This window comes from Trachymyrmex cornetzi, unplaced genomic scaffold (assembly GCF_001594075.2).
Source record: "Trachymyrmex cornetzi isolate Tcor2-1 unplaced genomic scaffold, Tcor1.1 scaffold412, whole genome shotgun sequence".
In the NCBI taxonomy this organism is placed as follows: domain Eukaryota; kingdom Metazoa; phylum Arthropoda; class Insecta; order Hymenoptera; family Formicidae; genus Trachymyrmex; species Trachymyrmex cornetzi.
In genome coordinates, this window is record NW_017298876.1 from 1280054 (window position 1) to 1300271 (window position 20218).

Here is a 20218-nt window from a genome sequence, read left to right on the forward strand (position 1 = left end):
GTCTTTGTTTCTTATTGATTATCGAACAAGGGCAGGATGACTCTTGTGTCAATTTGTGTCTCTTGCTGAAAATATTTTAAAAATAATGCTGCAACATTGCTGAAGTAATATTGCAAAAAGAAGTCTTCGCAATGTTTCTGCAACATTGTATTGCAATATGCAACATTGAAATGTTGCAGCAATGTTGCTACAAGTTTCTGTGCTGTATGGATAGGCACTCGTCCGCTATGATTGGTGGTCATCGATTTTTAAAAAGAAATGGAAAAGTAACGAAGAATTACTTTCTCAAGTAACGAATGGTCGGTAACTGTAACGAGTTACTTTTAAAAATCAGTAAATAGTAACTGTAACTTGTTACTTTTAAAAAGTAACTTTCCATTCCCTGTATATAAGAAATATCTATAAATCTATATGATAGATTATATTCTATATTTATAGAAATATTAGAAAGTTACTGATTTCTTTTGAATATATCAATTCATTTATATATATTTTTAGTTGATGTCACATTCATCGTGGACATCATCATAAATTTTCGCACGACGTTCGTCAACAGCAACGATGAGGTGGTCTCCCACCCTGGTAAAATTGCCGTCCATTACCTGAAGGGTTGGTTCATCATCGACTTGGTAGCTGCCATTCCCTTCGACCTCCTACTCGTCGGCTCGGACACTGACGAGGTAAGTCCCGTCGCACGCTTTATATTATCTTAGATTATCTTTCTACCAAGTCGAATCTGGTGTTCAAGAGATCACATCTTATCCCGATATGATACTAAAGCTATCGTTTATGAATTCTTTAAAATTATGGAAATGAAATTATATAAAAAATTTGTACTTCATAATTTTAATAGATTATATAGACATTATGTATACATATCCTTAAATTCAAACAAATCAGAACAGAAACAACGAAGATACTTAGAATGTAAAAAAAAAACGGATTCTTGAACGCCAGATTGTCAGACAGAACTTTCTAGAATGTCGGTGTTAGCTGGTAAATATGATTAGGATGACATGCCGAGTCCAAGTTACGTGCCCATAGATGTGACTTTACCGGACTGGTGCTTAGTTCGTTTCTCCCTATTTTCGACCATTTCTCTCGGTGTTGAATGATTTCGTTTTCCTTTGTCGAGAGTTAGTCGAGTCGTCGTGTTAATGTGCACACAATGTATACGTACGGGTGGCGAGATGTTCTAATGGCTTCTCGCTGTCTGGAACGATTTTACACAACGTTGAACGTGTGCTACACGTGCGTCATGGATCAATCATACAGCGAAGCTCGATTTTCCATCTCTACATTCAAATTTGTGTTAACAGACAGAATGATAGCTAAACTCACCGACAAGTAACTATGCCACGTTTAGTACCAATTATGTCAATCATATAGTTGCGTATTACGAGATGCGACGTGCGTAACTTGAGACATAGATGAACAATCCCTTTGTCTTGAATTGACTCGTACCTGTACGCACACGTATGCATACATTCTTCATAAATATGTAAGTAAATATAGTTTGTCGCTGTGAAAATTTCTGCTCTGATTGTCGAAGTATTAGACTATACATATATCAGGTTTTCGTCAAAGTTTTTTCTACTTTTTTTATCATTTCGTTTTTTGTTCGTTTAAGTGATTCTTTTGGATTTTCTCTTATGAGTTTCTTATGAAACTTCTCTTACAAGGTCTTTATTTATATCTCTGTCTCTCTCTCTCTCTCTCTCTTTCTCTCTTTCTCTCTCCCCTCGATTTGTGTGAACGACACCGGTGGCTAATGAAGGTAGTCTATATAGGGAAAGAACGGTGAACATAAATAACTCTTCCTGTAATTAATTTAATTTATCGTGCTTCTGTAAGAGAGACCAAAATATCATTTGCATCCCCGATCGGCCAGTTTCCGTAACAAAGTAATTAATATAAAGTCATCCATCTCGGCAATTTGTTTCAGAAGTAAAACAAATCTAGAATGCGTATGAATTTCTTACTCTTGTTTTAAGCGAAACGCTTAATCATAACGATCTGAAAAGTGAAATTATAAATCACCCTCATAATGTGAAAAGAACAAATTTTAACCTTAGTTTAACATTTTCGTAGCTCGGCTTGGACAAGGACGAGGTTAGTTAACACATAATATACACAAGAGATCCTCACTAACGTGTCTTTTCTTTCGTTATTACTTAATGAAAATTACAATCCACACCGTTTTCACACACCAAACGATTAAGATCACCACCGCAATCACGAGTTTTTTCTATTAACTTCTTCTCTCTTTTTCTCTCTCTCTTTTTCTCTCTCTCTCTCTCTCTCACTCTCACTCTATCTCCCTCTTTCTCTTTTTCTCATGTACAAACCGCTTAAACACATATTACACATCTTAAATACTTTCAGCACCGTCTCTCTTGCAATATCAACCATCCCTTCTCGGCGATATCATCTCGACGATCAAGAATCTTCACGCGACTCGCCACACGTACCAAACACCTCACTCGATCACTGCAATCTCATCTTATGCCGAGGAAGTTTGAATAAAGTTGATGGCAAATCGTTGCTCGGGTGTCCTTCAATAAATTCTTACTTTCTTCCGTTTCCAAAGATACAATAAATTGTCACGCGAAAAGGCAGGATTTTCATCAACTCTATTCTCACATGTACGATATACTAAAATTACTAAAGTGCATGTTTCTTTTTTTTCTGGAATACTGTATGAAATTATAATGACTCGCTTTGTATTAACTCGCCATTCGTGCAACATTTATAAAATTTACACCGTTTATGTATACAAAGCGCATTGCGGCTTGTACGTTTGTATCATTGCGCGTTCTCGCAAAATCGGTAATATATTAGAATCTGAATTTTACTACAACTGATAAGTGGATGCATGTCTGCGCCAATGCAAATTTTCGAAATTTACATAAGATACAATTGAACATAAAAGACTGAATTAATATTCAGTTATGTAAAAGTAAAACTCCGATCTCGCGTATTGGCACAGGTACGCATTTAGTTTTCAGTTGCAGCAAAAAATTGGAATTCTAACAATCGCAGAGTTGCTACAGATCTGGAAAACCGGGCAAACCAGGAAAAGTCAGGGAAATTGAAATTGGTCATGGAAAACCGGAAAGTCAGGGAAAAATATAAAAGAGACTGAAATTTTGAACTTTTTGCTCACAATTCCCTTAAATTTTGAACTTTTGCTCCTATTCCAAATAATTTTTATAATTGTTTAAATATTGTATCTGACGTTTATAGTCAAATACATTCAAAACTCATACACTTTAAATGATTTTAAAAAAATAATTAAAATTTATATTTTATTCGGTAATTTTATATGATCACCCTTTTTCGTTATAACTGCATTCTTTTTTCTAATACTAATTTATTTTTTGTTGGCTTGAATTTGCTCCCAAAATTTTATTATGCTACAAAGCTTCTTTTATGTTTTCAATAATATAAGCTAGCTTTCCTACAATCCTTGATTCTAAATGTTAAAATTTTTTACATATTTTATAATGTTAAAATTTTTACATATTTTTATATTGGAAATTGCCCATTTTTATTTAGAAAACCTAGAAAAGTCAAGAAATTTTACAGTTCATTTTCTGTAGCAACTCTAAATCGAAAAATTTTTACTGTCGATTGTTGATTTATCGTATGGAATAAAAGCAATTTCGTGCTATCAATATCTGATGAGAACTCTATAGTTGACTTTTTTATTCTTTTATTAGACACTTTCTAGACACCAGATATGAAACTTCGAATCACGTATATTGAGCGCACGACTAAGATAAGATATACAACGAGTACTTTATTTATATATGATGTCTAGTTTTCTTGCATCCAGCTTGTCGAATTTGATTTCTAGCAAGTAAATTAACGTTAGGCTTGTTTTACTCGCTCAAATAATGCGCGAATCGATCTCTTTTTTAAAGTTGCAGGACGAATATAATCGCTTATAATCGATCATATTTCTCAGTTTTGTCTGATCCGCTTTTGTCGGATTCACGGGCAAGCATTTGAACATCACATGACATACATGCTTTCGTTAATTCATTAATTGTAAACAGTACACATATCTGAGTATTTTTTATTAATCACGTACAATTTCACACACACACACATGAAATATTGACGGATTTGGAAGAGTAATCGAGAACGTTTTCACAAGTGAAAAAATAAGTCAAATCATTTTTTTGGGGGTTGAAATAAAATTTCATAAAATATGAATTGATCACGCACACACACACACACACACCACGCGCGCACGCACAGAAATATAAACACGCATACAACATACAAAATCTGTTGCAAACTGTACACGAGTAAATGCGTATAATCGTGAATAGCAATGGTAACATATGATGAGGATACTTCGAGTGGAAATATCTCATCGCGATTTCGTCAGCAACTGCGCGTATATGCTTCAGCTATTTCTTCTCTCGATTCTGTTCCAATACTTTATTGGTCCCATTGTTCTGTTCTCGAGCTTCTTTTGTATCTTTTTATTACATCTCTGTTGCAAGCTATACAAAATCGTGATTGTACTCAATCTAAAAAAACGAGAGATTTTTTAACCGATGGATTTTTCCCGGTAATGTGTGTATGTGTGTGTGTGTGTGTATGTGCGCGCGCGCGCGCGCGCGCGTGTGCGTGGTTATTTTCATTCTTATGCTTTGACAGAATTTTACGTTCTATATTTGTAACGATTGAAAGAGCAAGCGAATAATGGAAGTTTAATATCTTTTTACTATTTCGTTTCTCGTGAAAATCAATCACTTTTTCCAAATTGATTATCCTTCATTTCGAATTTTAACCCATAAGTCCGCGTTCCGAAACTTTACCCAGATACATCCAGATATCATTTCATCCTTGTTATTCATCGAATGTTGAATAAGGATAAAATGGTATCTGAATGAAATTTCTGAACGTAACTTAACTGGAACATATAGGTCCTGATGATTCACAGTTTTGAACTTGGAAATTCTCTAAAAAAATAAAACTAATAACAAAAAATATAATAAGAATATAATAGAGTAATAATAAGTATTTTCAATATTAAAAGGAAAAACGGGCAATTAAGAGCCTTAAATAAAGTGCACTCTATTACTATCTTTACAACTACTTAATGTTGTTTCAAGAATCTTTAGATTATGCAAGACTGCTGAAGATGGCTCGAATTGAGCCGAAACGTTCGATCATTATATCTATGTAAGAATTGAAACTTGATATAATCGCACTAACTACCGCACTTTAAGGGGCTCTGCACAATGAAAGGAACAGGGAACTGAGAACAGAAAATAAGAACTTCAACCTATCAGAAACTGTGTTTTCAAATACTACACTCAGAAAAAAGTTTTGTTGATATATGACCGACAAAAAATTTTTCGTTGTCCTAACCAAAATTTAGTTATGCTAACAAAATTTTTTGTTAGAATAACATAAAAGTTTTTGTTAGTCACATATTCTAACAAAAACTTTGTTGTCCTAACCAAAAATTTGATTAGAATAACCAAATTTTGGATAGGACAACGAAAAACTTTGTGTTGGTCATATATCAACAAAACTTTTTTCTCAGTGTAGTATTTATACATAACATAAAAATATTACAGGATATTAAAAATAATAAATACGTATAACGAATTAATTTAAAAACTATTATAGCCTCGACATTTTGGTATTAGGATTTTTGTCTTATTTTTAAGTCAGGTATATGTTATTAAAATTTCGGTCACAAATTGTGGGACACCCTGTATATGAAGTGCTTAAATTACTACGCCATTACTCTCATTAGCACGAATTTATTGCTAATTTTGTTTTAATAATAAAAACTATAACTGAGAATTTCCAAAAACTTATGTTTCTTTAGTGTCAAAAAATGTGTTCCTGTTACAGATTAATTAAATTTTTTATATCAGATTTTCTTATAGATTTGAAAATAAATAAACTAACTTTTGCAATATTGATCTTCTTTGTACAATTGCTTCCTCAATTGTTATATGTCTAAGAACTTTCGTATATGTGTGATTATGTGTTTCTATCGCTTATGCGCTTTGTCTTTCTTGTAATCAGGGCTGCCGCAAACAAAATTCCGTAACAGTATGCGTAATGCGTAAACTTAAGCCGATGAATCAATCAGGATACTGCTTTAGATTACGTAATCTAACGGAAATGGAAATAACAGTAAACTTATCCATAACCTCGCAATAAGGCGAATTTCAACCGGTTGAAACTCGCCTTATGATTAAGTTTACTGCTATTTCTATTTCCGTTAGAGTACATAGATCTAAAGCAGTATCCTGATTGGCTCATCGGCTTAAATTCACGTCTTAAGATTACTGTTACAGAAATTTTGTCTGCGGCAGCCCTTAGGCCCAGTTCCACAATTCACGATTAACTCTTAACCGAGGTTCAATTTGTTTCTCATGTCTTTCCAATTCTAGAATTGGAAAGAGACAATGAATAAGTTGAACCTCGGTTAAGAGTTAACCGTGAATTGTGGAACTGAGCCTTAAACGTGCATTAAGTCGCGTATGAATTAAAAAACTTCAAGTTCGAGAAAAACATTTCTTCGTTTTAAATTATTCTATCGCCTTCAAAGCTTCGCTTTAAACGCACACGAAATGTATGACATTGAAAATTATTTCGACTGGAAGACAACGCATGATAGTCGTAAAAATATCGTTTGCATGCTTTTACAAATGCCTTTTTTAATTGAAAGCTTTTGCATTTTTGGCAGGTAAAAAGAGGAAAAGCATGAATATGCCGGTTCATGCCAAATAATTTTTTCACAGCTAATGCACACATACACAATCGCAGATTATCATATTTCTATGACTAGCTTTTCTTTTTATTTCGGCGATTGTGCTTGTCAGCTGATTTGTAATTATATCATACTTTATTCATGCTGGATATATCAAGAGTGCTCGCACTACAGTGTAATATGTTTTAATCATTTAAAGTTTTTATTTTTCTTAAAACTATGTAGAATAAAAAAAGGACGTAAGTGATTCGAATCAAAACTCGAGCTCACTTGCGAATATGACAATTAACTCCGCAACAAGGAGGTCGTCACTTTATCTAAAAGGTACCCTTAAAAACGCGGTAATAATATCGTCCATTCTCGCTGGAAAATCATTGAAAATTTTTTTCTCACTTTTCAAACTCATTGAAAAATCGGTCCTCGAATGACGGCTTTGCGATTGGTACCAAGAAATAGCATGCCGTGAAGACAACAACTTCAACTTTGATATTTGAGACTTGACGAAATGTCACGCGCGTATCGTATCGTGATATTCCGACGAACTACGATCTCCGGCTTCAGCGATTGATGTGCAACTGAAGTGACGATTTCCGGCGAGAGTGACACTTCCAACACGGAAATGGCCTTTACGTAAATGTCAGATAATTAGATTTCAAGTAAACATCTGTTTATGTTAAAGTTTAAATGATAGATCCGTCATATACTTATGGCAAACCTTACGGTTTTAATTTATATAAAAGTAATCACGTCTCTGTAAAAAAGAAAAACAAAAAAAATTATTAGTGCATTCCCGAAATATTTTTAATTCTATATATAAATTCTAAAATTTTTAATTTTATATATAATATAAATGTCATTTATGCAAACGAAGACACGCCGTGTTGCAAAGGCACGTTTTATTTTTGCGTGAACAATTCCGTGAAGATTTATAAAAATAAAAGATTAATAAGAAATATCAATCATTTAAGTGATAATGGACAGCGTTAAATAAGGCCGATTTCTGTATAGCGAGACTGAGGTTCGCAGGCTCACATATTCAGAAGATAGACAAAATTATCTATCATTTTCAGACGACGACCTTGATCGGACTTTTGAAGACGGCTCGTCTGCTGCGCCTTGTCAGAGTGGCCAGGAAGATCGACAGATACAGCGAATATGGCGCTGCCGTTTTGTTACTTTTAATGGCCACTTTTGCCCTTATTGCTCATTGGATGGCGTGTATATGGTGAGTGATATCGTCTGTATACCTTCGGAAATACAATGTCTTTAATTCGTATAACGTACCGAGTATTAAACTATCTTTGGCTACAACTTTCTTAACTCTTTATTATTCGTATGGAGTATCCAGGACAAGTATCCGGTCTTATATATAAATTTGCTAAATATATGAATGCTATTTATACACATTATATTTCGCGTAAATATTTCACATTTTTAAAAAAGCATTTTGCATTTAAATTTATCTAATACGCTACATACAGTAAAGGTTTAAAGAAGAACTTTTTGTGATTTAAAAAAAAAATAATTAGAAGACACGGTAGTGTCTTAGCGCTAAGATAAGCGAAGCGTCATGTTATATAAATCTTAGACACGAAATATGAATTAATATATCGATTAGGTACATTTTAAAGATATTTTAAGAATTCTTTTATGTTAAAATACAAATATATGACAACGTATATTGCACAGAATTTTAGACTCCTATGTTTCAAGTCTAAAAAACATGCGGTTCATTAGTGACGTAGAAAACTCAAGTTGTAATGTGAAATGAAAAATTTTTGAAAATTTCTAAAACTATATAAATGTAATTTCAATTAAGCGTAGGAATTTTTTTAAATAATTTTTTCCACAATAGGGCAACGATGAAAAAGAAACTTTAAAATTTCACTACGTTTTGATCATTTAAAATATTCCGTCCTCAGAAACTAAGAATTAAAAAAACTCTTAACTGAAATTATTTATTTTGTGGAGCTGCCCTTTTAAAAATTGAAATCAATCAATCGAAAATTGTTTGAATTATAGATAGATGTTGAGAAAAATAATTTAAAAAAAACGTTCAAAGTTTTAATGTCGATTATTTTATGAAAAATCAGTATTTAATTAACACACACATACATGTCTGTAAGTTGTCTGGACAATATTAATCTTGCGGAAAATGTAAAAAAATTGATCTTTTTAAAGTGTGACTGTAGTGTACCTTTTCAATCAAGTTAAAGTTAACTTTACCTTAACTAGAATTATGTGGACGATCCACCTCCTTTTTATCGCAAATTTGTTATCAGTTTAAGATTTTGTGATTCGAATTACATACCGTACATTTTAAAATATTGCTCTAGAATCTAAATGCAATGCATTACCCCGATATTTCGCGCTTTTTAAAGGTACGCCATAGGAAACGCCGAGAGACCGACCCTGAAGAGCAAGGTTGGTTGGCTCGACATTCTAGCCAACGATACTCATCAGTTTTACTTTCACAATAATACCGGCGGGCCGAGCATAAAAGTAAGCCATCCGCGCGAGTACCTTTCGAGTACGCTCTATTTGAGATCGCAGTCCTTAAGGGGATGCTGGAGGGATCCAATTATCGACATTGCAATTTGATCAAAATCTCCGGATTGACTAAATGGAATAAAAAATCCATTTACAGGATTAAAGTAAACGCAAATCCTGATGTGGTGCAGTGGATTTTATACTAAAATAAAAAAAAAGTTAAAAAATTTTTTACTTTTTTTCGATTTTAGTATAACATCCGCAGCACCACATCAGGATTTTGCGTTTACTTTAATTCTGTAAAAGGATTTTTTATTCCATTTAATCAATTCGGAGATTTTGATCAAACTGCAATGTCGATAATTGGGTGCCTCCAGCACCCCTTTAATGGCGGTACCCTTTTATCTAACATATAATTCTATAATTTTTCCAGAGTCGTTATATCACGGCGCTTTATTTCACCTTCAGCAGTCTCACGTCCGTAGGCTTCGGGAATGTAGCACCGAATACCGACGCCGAAAAAATCTTTACAATAATCGTCATGTTGATCGGATGTGAGTTATATGAACATATGTCCGCAAACTCACTGTTACTGATTGTGAGATATATCTCAAAATGTTTATTAATACACTGAAAAAAAATGCTGTTAATTCAATTAAAGTCTATATTACGGGCTGTCACTAACATAAGTGATTAATTCATGTATATTTTTATTGACATAAAGGCATAAATTATTATTTCACTAATCAAGCCTTTATGTCAATAAAATATATCAATGAATTAATCACCTATATTAGTGACAGCCCGTAATATAGACTTTAATTGAATCAACAGCATTTTTTTCTCAGTGTAGGGGAAAATAAAAAAAGTAATATTTATTTCCAATTTTCAATTACAATAAATGTTTGAAGTATCTCCCATTTGATTCAGTACACGTTTGGACATGTCAGATCATGGACTGTCTTTTAAAGATCTCGAGGCAATTGCGAATGGTGGCACAAGCATAAAAAATTCAAGCATAAAAGCATTGGCGATTGGAATTCCGTAAAAAGGACTTTAAGTGTTCCCACAAATAAAAATCTAGAGAATTTAGATCGGGGGATTATAAGAGTCATGTAACTAATTGTAAGTCTGCATACATTTTAAGTTATATTTTAGTAACAGTGGATTTGCAGACATGAAATTTTTTTATGTTTGGTGGAAGCATGGGAAGCTCGATCCCGAAGTTACCTTATTTTAGCTACAATCTGTATTTTGCTAACATGTATTGTAAGCGAGGAATAAATAAATCCATTTTACACTTCCTGATTTCTCCTAACATAACAAAAGTAAATATATTATAATATTAGAACAATGAATATTTTATAGCAAAGTGTTAAGGTTAAATGTTTTTTTTTAATATTCTAGATTTTCAGATTTTAATAGAGTCTTGAATAAATAATGCTAACATTGATTTTTCCTAGAAATTAAAGTATCTTAGTCCATCGTTAGATATATCGGATACAGGGTTTATTTTATGATATATCGATTTTAGCTCTGATGTATGCTAGTATCTTCGGTAACGTATCGGCGATCATCCAGAGGCTATACAGCGGTACCGCCCGGTATCACACACAGATGCTCAGGGTCAGAGAATTCATAAGGTTCCACCAGATCCCGAACCCGCTCCGCCAACGATTGGAGGAGTACTTTCAACACGCGTGGACCTATACGAATGGAATTGATATGAACAGTGTTCTGAAAGGATTTCCCGAGTGCCTTCAGGCCGACATTTGTCTTCATCTCAATAGAAATCTTTTAAGCAATTGCCGAGCCTTCGAGGGGGCCAGTCAAGGCTGTTTAAGGTACTTACCCCCTAATTTGCACCGAAAATAGGAAAATCTGATGGGATTATTTTAAGGGGGTATTTTAGTTTATAGAAAACTAAAAAATTACACGAATTTCTTAAAATGAAATAATTAATATATTAATATATTAATATAAAACTTTCTTAGACTTTACTTACGTAGAAAATAGGTGTTTAAAAATATTTGTTGTCAGTATTGACATCTTATTTTTATTGCTTTTTGTATATAGAAATGATTATCTTTCACATTATATAATTAATTCAGAAAGATAAGAAATTTTCTTGTTTTTTTGCAAAACAGGGCATTATCCTTAAAATTTAAGACGACACACGCGCCTCCTGGTGACACTTTAGTTCATCGAGGGGATGTGCTGACTTCCCTGTATTTTATATCCCGCGGCAGCATCGAGATTCTCAAGGAGGACGTCGTGATGGCCATTTTAGGCAAGGATGATATTTTTGGCGAGAATCCGTGCATTTACCCGACGGTCGGAAAGTCGTCTTGTAACGTTCGCGCCCTTACATATTGCGACCTTCACAAGATCCATCGGGATGATCTGCTCGACGTCTTAGCTCTTTATCCGGAATTCTCCAACCATTTCAGCCAGAATCTTGAGATTACTTTTATCATGCGAGACGTGAGTACTATTTCTAGCTTTCTTTGCGCGCAATTTTTCAATTTAATATAAATTCAATTCTTCCTCTTTCTCTTACTTTAAATTTCATTATTATGATAAAAGAAAAATACGACTTTCACTTTTTCGCGTTTGTTTGGGAATCGTTTTATTTCTACATTTTCTTATGTATTTTTCTTCATGGGATGTGAAAATTATAATAATGATGCTACGTTTACGCTTATCAAGGAAAAATTGATACATTGAAATATTGGATGGACAATTAGTTTTTAAATGATTGAAGCATAATTGACATCAATTTTGTAACAATGTGAATAAGGATTTCATTTTTTATTTCAATGTACATTTTTTCTTGAGTATAACGTCATTATTACAATAATTTTCCACGAAGAAAAATACATAAAAACATGTAGAAGAAAACGATCTTCAAATTGCGAAAAAATTGTACTTTCCTTTATACAGAAATATTTTTTTAATTTATTACATTAGATTTTACAATTTTGATATTTTTGTTGTAATTATATATAATTATTATTTAACTACTGCGTACGGCAATTTATATCGGGCTGACATACGATTCTAACTTGCGCCCTTTCATTTTCAGGAAGAACAGGCTGGTGTCGACCCACTATCAACAAGATATCCTGTAAGTACTCCGACTGACGTCGACATCGACGCCAGGAGGTTCGCTTTCCGTCCACCAAGATACCGTCGAGGACCCGGTGGTCCTGGCACAAATCTTATTCCCACATGTCGACAAGACTCCTTGCAGGACGACCAGGATGATTAGTAAGACATCACCTTTTATCGCATCAATTTTCTCAATTATCCGTTAATAAATTACTTTGGCCGAAACATATTTCTGAGATAAATTCATTTAAATACATATATGTATTATTAGTTTAACATCAGAAAAAATTACTGACCATATATTATAATCCGTACGATTACTATAATCTCGTGCGAAATTACTACAAACAACGGATCACATGCATGTAATTAGTGCGACACAAATATTGCAATCAGTAAATTTTTGTAGTAGAATTACACGCCAATAATAATGTTACAGTGTGGATTACACGCATATAATTATTATAATACACTACTCAACAAAATTAAAGGATCACTTGTTCCACCCTGCAAAAATAGGCAAATTTCGAGATAGAATAACTTCGTCAAAAATCATCGTATCGAGATTTTTAAAAAAGCATTTTAAAGCTTGAAATCTCTACTTTTCAAACCTGTACTTTAAAAAACCGTATTACTCATATTTCATAAAGTTACACAAACATAAAAAAAATTGTGCACAAATGCGGTTTACAGCTTTCGAAAGAATGAATCTTTACCTTCAATTTGCTTTTTTGTTGAGCTCTGTACGATTTTTTTTCACCGGGTTATTCAACGTTGAAGCAAAAACGACCCTTTTTGCTTTGACGTTGAATAATTCGGTGAAAAAAAATCGTACGAAGCTTCATTAAAAGCGATTTTCCCAAAATTATTATTACCGTTATATAAAATTGTGACATTATTACTAAATTGTTATTACAAAAAAGTGCATACGTCGATGCGAATATTGTTAATGACAGTCACTATTTATCGACTATTTAATGATTTTTTACAAAATCGCAAAATTATAAATATGCGCTAATTTAAATAACTTCTTTTTTTTTAATTTTTTAAATTGTGGCGTTCCCAAGTGCCCCGGCACGTCGGTGTCTTAGAATTAAATCCCAAAAGCTCATAGATTAACACACTACTGCCAAAGATGACAGATTAATTGATCAGCTACTTTTCTATCTGTTGCAGTGATAAAGGTAGCGGTCATGGTATCTTAGAATTTAGCACGGACAAGGCGGGTCAAGACGTGACACCATTGAATTTAGAATTCGACGAGCCCAAACAGAGAAGCTCGACCTTAAACTCGATAACTGGTGAGCAATCATTATTTCTTTTGTTCGGTCTTGTTTCGAGAAAATAATGTTTCGATTTCTCTCGTGTTTGCTTCTATTCTGTTTGAGGAATGTTATTTATTGCATGATAGGGAAGAGTGGGGTAAGTCGGACCTGTTTGCAGTTTTTGCTCTCTATAAGACGTAAATCGTAAAGTCCGATCGTAAAACCGAAGGTGCCTTTGGAAAGATCACTTAATTCCCTTCATTTTTGCTTGAGACCATTTTGACGTATCTTTCACCTGTGTTGAACTATAATGGAAAATGTAAAAACGCTTTTTCCGGTCCGATTTTGAACTATTGGTTCCAAATCGGATCATCCCCTGGTCCAAATCGGACACTCCTATTTTTATGAATTTTAGATAGAGTTTTAAACTATTTTAATGTATTTTTGTTAGTATTGAGTAAAAACGAGCAATTTGACAGTCAAAGATAAAAATTTTATTTCAGAAAAAAAATTACTTACAATTTATATTTTTATTAGAACTGAAATCAATAAAATTCAATTAATCTCAGTCTGATAACTCATAATATTTTACCGATTTAATTCCTTGGAGATCTGGTCGGCCGACAACCGGGCCTATAAGTTATCTACTGTACTGTAGGTCCGATTTAGACACGGGTCCTTTAGAACTTTGGAACAAATTTTACATTTTACGCCAAAAATATCGCCGAGTATTAAACGATGAATATAAGTACTTAACGGAAAATATATCCTGGATATACGTCATGGTTCGATTGTAAAAAGTATTGCCAAATATAAAAATTGTTGATACTGCCATTAAAATGATAAGCCAAATTAATATTAATCCTTATGACGAAAGGTTAATCCGGATTCTTAAAAACGTAATACGCAGTCCAATTAGATAAAATAGTAATGTCAGAAAAATTGTTGAGTCAAAGATTAAAAATGTAATATATTTAAATTGAAGCAAACTTGCGATGAGGACTACTCTTTGTTAACAGCAACATTATTGGGGCTCATTGATAATAGTGAAATGAAACAAACACTGTAACTGTGCGTGATATCCTATGTAAATCTGCGATATGTAAGAGTGCCTCATTCTCAGCATCCAATTGCTTGAACAATAAACGGTTCTGGTGGGTTATGAGTTTCATCGAGAGAAATAAAATAGCACAGTTTGAAATGATGCTGACGTAGTCCAAAAAAGGGCCTTATCGATATTCTTCCTTTTAAATAATGATTTACAAGGATTTTCTTTTTAAAAAAAATTTTCGCACGATGCCTGAAAATACATATTTGCATCTATTCTATGAATGTTATAACAGAGAACTGTCAAACTGCTGTCACATTTTCGGTGTCTTATATGGATTTTACATTATAAATAGCATGCAAATCTGCTTAACTATATTTATTTAAATTAAAAAGGTTTTATTTAGAATACGGTCCGATTTAGGCCACTCTCCTCTATATGATATATAGATCCTCTATACAGCAGGGTATTTCCTTTTAATATAATCGACTCAAGATTTTTCACTTCGGATGTTTTTGATCTTTGTTCATTAATTAACAGCAAGATTCCTTGTAAAGATTGACCACAAACATTTGTGCCTGCATTAACGTTTCGCATTTAGCACTAAATATATCCGTAAATGCAAACAGTAGCGCTAAATTCATCTGATCTTAAGTTTTATTTGTTTCACAAGAAAATTTTAGTGAATAGATAGAAATTTATAATGGAAACTTTGGTCATAAGTATAGAGCTCAGTTTATTGTATTTTCTTAGAAAATATTACAATAAAATAGAAAAAAATTACGAAATGTTAAAATTGTTATAAAAATAAATATTTTTCGATAAAATTATTTTTAACCTATTTTTCATGAAATATAGAACATTTACGTCAATTTGTGGAAACGCTTTATACTTTTAGCCAAGGCTATGTATTTAGCGCTGAATGCGCAACATAAACTGGATCTCAGAATCAACTATGTATTTAAGATCCGCTTACAATTTGTAATAATTTCAAAAGCATTTTATCTTTCTTGTAGGCTTCTTAAAATGTATTTTGCCTCCAGCTCGATGTAGTTCATTATGTATCAATTATTTCGATCTATTTAACGTTTATTACGATGACTTCCCTCTTTCTTTCCATCCAGCTCTATCTCTCTTTTATTTCTCTCCTCTTCTAAGCGTATTGCTTCTTGTTTGAATCCCAAGTTCGATAACACCTTGAAACCTGGTTGTTCAGGCATGCTAACCCATCTCAAGCGCAGTATACCGGATCTACGCCAGCACAAGATTCATCTGCAGCCGCTTACCAGTCACGATTACCTTGCGAAACAAAGTAAGTACTCTGTACATTCGGAATATTCTGAAGTAGATTGGCCTGAGCTCGTTGCATCTAAAATCATCCCCGACTTGTTGTATTTTCGCTACACCACTTGCCAGAACCCCGAAGAGAACGTACGACTGTCCTGTCCTTTCATCTGTATTAATTCTTAACCGCGACATACGCCGTAGTAGAGAGTATCTCGCAGCGCGATTGCACATGTGTATGCGATAGTATCACCCAATTTATGTAATGTACCTCCCGTACTCGTGATACTCACCGGTGGCGTTTAAAACCTAGTGACCACGCCACCGACGAAACCAACGCGCCGGAGTTCCGCCGCCGGCGAGAGTTGCCTCAATCAAAACGTCGTTCATCCCACTTCGACAACGTCAAGCCACTACACCACACCATCGCCCCCGCAGCATCCTCATTCTCATGGTAGGGGCCTCATTTCTTTTAATCTCATTATCAGTATTTACCGCGACCTCCATCATTTTTCCTGTGTTTTATTAGACGTGCAAAAACTTAATATTCACAATAGCAGATCTTTGTTTATGAAATATTTTTGTAAATTACAAATAATAATGAAAGTGGGTCAATTGATAAAAATTTTAATATGAAATTCAGTAAATTTCGGTAATATTTAATCATTTTTTATTACAATTTCAGTAATATTTCATCATTATTCGTCACACAATTCAGGAAAAAATTTCCATCAGGGTATCAATAAATACGATGAAAATTATATAAAAATTGCATGGTATTACATTTACACCATTGATGTTTACATCAACATTAACATGGTAAAGTTGTATCTAACATCCACACCCATATTTTTTAGAACATTTGTCTCACTCACATTAATTGATATGAAATTCCGCCATCTTATGCTATTATCATATTAAGAATCATTCATTATCAAAAATCGCGTATATCGGTAACTGCACTATGAAATGTTGAATTATTGCGAGATGCTCTGTGAGCTGTGTTGGAATTTTGATTGCGATTAAGTCAAGTTGTCGCGAGATGAAGACGTTTGGTTCTTCCAGGCGACTTTCAAAGTGGCCCGGGTCGGCCCGTGGAGGAGCTCAATGCCAGGATCGACCAATTGTCGCGGCAGGTGTCTTCGTTGGAACACTCAATGGCCGGCGACATCAGATTGATCTTGAGTTTGCTCCAGCAAACTCTCAACTCGTCGAGAGAGAGCTCTAGCATCGAAATGATGCCGGGAACTGCGCCAACTGGTGCGAGGCAGAGCAACCGTGCACCCGCGTTGGTTCAAAGATCGGCAAGCGAACCGCAGCCACCGACGATCCCGGCGAGCAACGGAAGTGGGAAGATTCAACCTAGCACGTCGCATGGCTTGTTCAGGTAAAAACGAAGTAAATGAGATTCCGCGAGTTAAATCCTCCGTGATTCTACAACTTTGGTAATAAAGCACCCTCCCACATTGAGTAAATATTCTATTATGGAAAAATATATTGAAACAATTTTTATTGAGAAATAATATTTTTTTAATAAAAATTTTTACGTTTTGTTAATTTTTTCGGCTTTTATTACCACCTTTTCTAAGAAAATGCAATAAATTAAGGATACTTTATAATAGTCAACGCTGTAATTATTCAAATCGCGTACCTTTCTCGTGCGTTGAATTTCATTATTAAAGTTAGTCTCGCGTGCAACTGTCGTATGCGACAGCAACAATCTTGCAGTAGAGAGGATTTGCGATGCTCCACGACGCGGTAGATTCCGAAACTGAAATCTGACCCGCAAGAAGTAATCGATATTTTGTTATTCTTGAAAAGCCTTCTTTCGAAATCCCTGGATCAGTTGCATTTGATTTCGGCGTCTTTTATTTTGGAAAAGTTGGACAAGTTTCGAAGGTGACCACCATCACGTATTCTTCTTTGAACTCTTTTGCGAGCAGTGTCACGGAAATCGAGTCTAAGCGAACGGCACGCGGCGTTAACATATATATTCATCACGAAGATTCTAAATTTTCCCTTCGCTATCACAAGCATAATCATAATTAACAATTGGATCGTGTTATTAAACTACAATTTTATATAAAACATTTAACTAGTTTAAACCAAATAGATTTTTTCTAGAGGCGATGTGCCGTTACTCTGAGATTCTATAATCTTTAGAACTGTATCATACTTTTGACGCTCTCTTTCTGTAGATTATCATCTCTAACGTCGCACGCCTCGAAAGCTTATCAATTCACGTAGCCCATTCAGTATTTAGAAAGAATATCTATAGAAATATGAGGAAAGTAAAAAGCATTTGCGTTAAAATAAGAATAATTTTTCATTAGAAGATATTTTTTCTCTAACTTGCATGTACTTCTTTTCTTATTTCTTCTATCTGATCTCGTTATATATTTTTCTTCACACGTCTGATTAGTCTCTAATTAATTTGACTAGTCCTTTTACTTCTATAGAAGAAAACACTTCGGCAATTTCGTCAATCTCGGTTCACTTTAATCTTAATTGATTCCTTTTATCTTTTATTTCTTTTTTTTTAAGCAATTAATTGAACTCTGATTGAAATAGACCGACGTTGACGGAACCGATCTCTTAGTATAGGATAAATCATTTTCCATGCACGTTTAGATAGATTATTCTCATGATCATTCTTCATTTATAATTTTCATCGATTATAGCCGACGTCAATGATCGATCCACTGCGTGGCCGGTAGTCCCAAACGCGCGGGGTCCGTGACACTGCTCGGGATCAAACTTAGAAGATTAGAGGCTTGTCTCGAATATCCCACTGTACATAATCACGTACGCTTTAAGTATATATCTCACTCGACTATCCTTAGCGGTTCTCTTATGAAAACAAAATTAGCCGTCTGCTTGTTGACTCACTGATACGAGCTTCGCTTCTCTCTGTAATAGAGCTCCCTTGAGAGATCCGACCTCCACATCGTCGGGAACATCGCGGCTGACCGTTACATCGGACACATCCGCGCTCGCGACGGCGTTACAAACGGCACTGAATGGTCGGCCCGGGCCCACGAGGTCGCACAGCCAACCGGTTGACCTGGCGGTACCGACTAGCACACAGCAACAGGCCCACCAGGCCCACGCCTGGCACAGCCAACCTGCTGCTTTCAGGAGGGGCGAATACCGGAGTGGGTAGGTAATTTAGTAAAGGGTATTGCACTCTCTAAATTCTTTGAATGGAATCTCACTTTGAAGAGTGAAAATTGAACCAGTCTTGAAAAAGAGTGAAAAACGCTAATCTAGACGATTTTAATCATCTTGCATTGGAGATTGGCAAAACTGGCAGTGACGCATTTTCGCTGTTCAACAGCAATTAGCTACTTGTTATTTGTTCCAACTTCATTTAAAAATCTTAAACTGGAAAACGTGTCACTGCTAGTGTCGGTTGCTAAACATGGATGCCGGTCATTCATGTTTAGTAGCCGTATTTAACGCCTAGCAGAACGCCACGCTATCACGTCGTTGACAAAAGCGTGCCTTGCGGTAGATACAGCTCTTTCAATAAGCGATCGGAGCCAGAGGGTGAAGATTCCTGGAGCTGTGTGGTACCGGAGGACCGGAGCAGCGCCCAACGTCCACGCAGCGGAGACTCGCGCAAGGACTCGTCGAATCATCGTGGCGGCACGGAGTCCACATCGGGGCAACAGGGTCGATCCGAGAGCAGACATGAGAATAGTAGTAGGGGACAGACGAGCGGGTCCCGACAACAAGACTCTTCGAGACAGACTAGCGAAGATATGTCGTGGGAGTTTACGATAAACGAGGCGCCGATCGCAAGGCTCGAATCGCTAGACGAGCTTGATCAAGACCATGGTAGTTAAGAGAAAACGCGCGCGGGGGAGATCGTTCTGTTAGCTAGGAGTAAAGACATAGAGAATGGACTGTGCGATCTGTATTTAAGTAGTATTCAAATGTGGTTGACAATAATGAAAGAGAGGGATCGTGGAAGATGGCCAATCTCCCTTTCATTCTCCCTCTCATTACACCATTGAATAGAAAGAGATAGAGATGGTCGTCTTCCACGATCTCTCTCTCTCTCTCTCTTACTTTTATCGACCATTTTGACACACAGATCGCACAGTCTATTCTCTATGTCTTTGGCTAAGAGCCATGACATTACCGTGAGGATCAATTTGTCCTGATGATCAACGAGACATGGAGAGCTGCAATATGCGAGTGCGACGGAAGAGCGCGACCGAAGCCGTTCGATCCTTTTGTAGGAAATCTCGTTCTTAATCC

At 35.0% G+C, this 20218-nt stretch overlaps 1 protein-coding gene across 9 annotated transcripts in view; it reads left to right on the forward strand.

The window, feature by feature from the left end:
- The window catches only part of sei (potassium voltage-gated channel seizure), a 151575-nt gene extending 131571 nt beyond the window's left edge, over window positions 1–20004 (forward strand). For 2 of the 9 annotated variants that reach the window (XM_018512493.1, XM_018512485.1), the window contains 14 exons: window positions 499–680; window positions 2092–2112; window positions 7825–7979; window positions 9136–9256; window positions 9678–9798; window positions 10779–11088; window positions 11392–11728; window positions 12330–12514; window positions 13532–13656; window positions 15885–15980; window positions 16266–16406; window positions 17018–17339; window positions 18872–19111; window positions 19452–20004. In XM_018512493.1, the coding sequence (XP_018367995.1) occupies window positions 499–680; window positions 2092–2112; window positions 7825–7979; window positions 9136–9256; window positions 9678–9798; window positions 10779–11088; window positions 11392–11728; window positions 12330–12514; window positions 13532–13656; window positions 15885–15980; window positions 16266–16406; window positions 17018–17339; window positions 18872–19111; window positions 19452–19800 (2705 nt within the window). In that variant the 3' untranslated portion in view covers window positions 19801–20004. The remainder of the gene's footprint in view (window positions 1–498; window positions 681–2091; window positions 2113–7824; window positions 7980–9135; window positions 9257–9677; window positions 9799–10778; window positions 11089–11391; window positions 11729–12329; window positions 12515–13531; window positions 13657–15884; window positions 15981–16265; window positions 16407–17017; window positions 17340–18871; window positions 19112–19451) is intronic. The other 7 variants (XM_018512486.1, XM_018512491.1, XM_018512490.1 and 4 more) reach the window with 7 other exon arrangements.
- The last annotated feature ends 214 nt before the right edge of the window (window positions 20005–20218 follow it).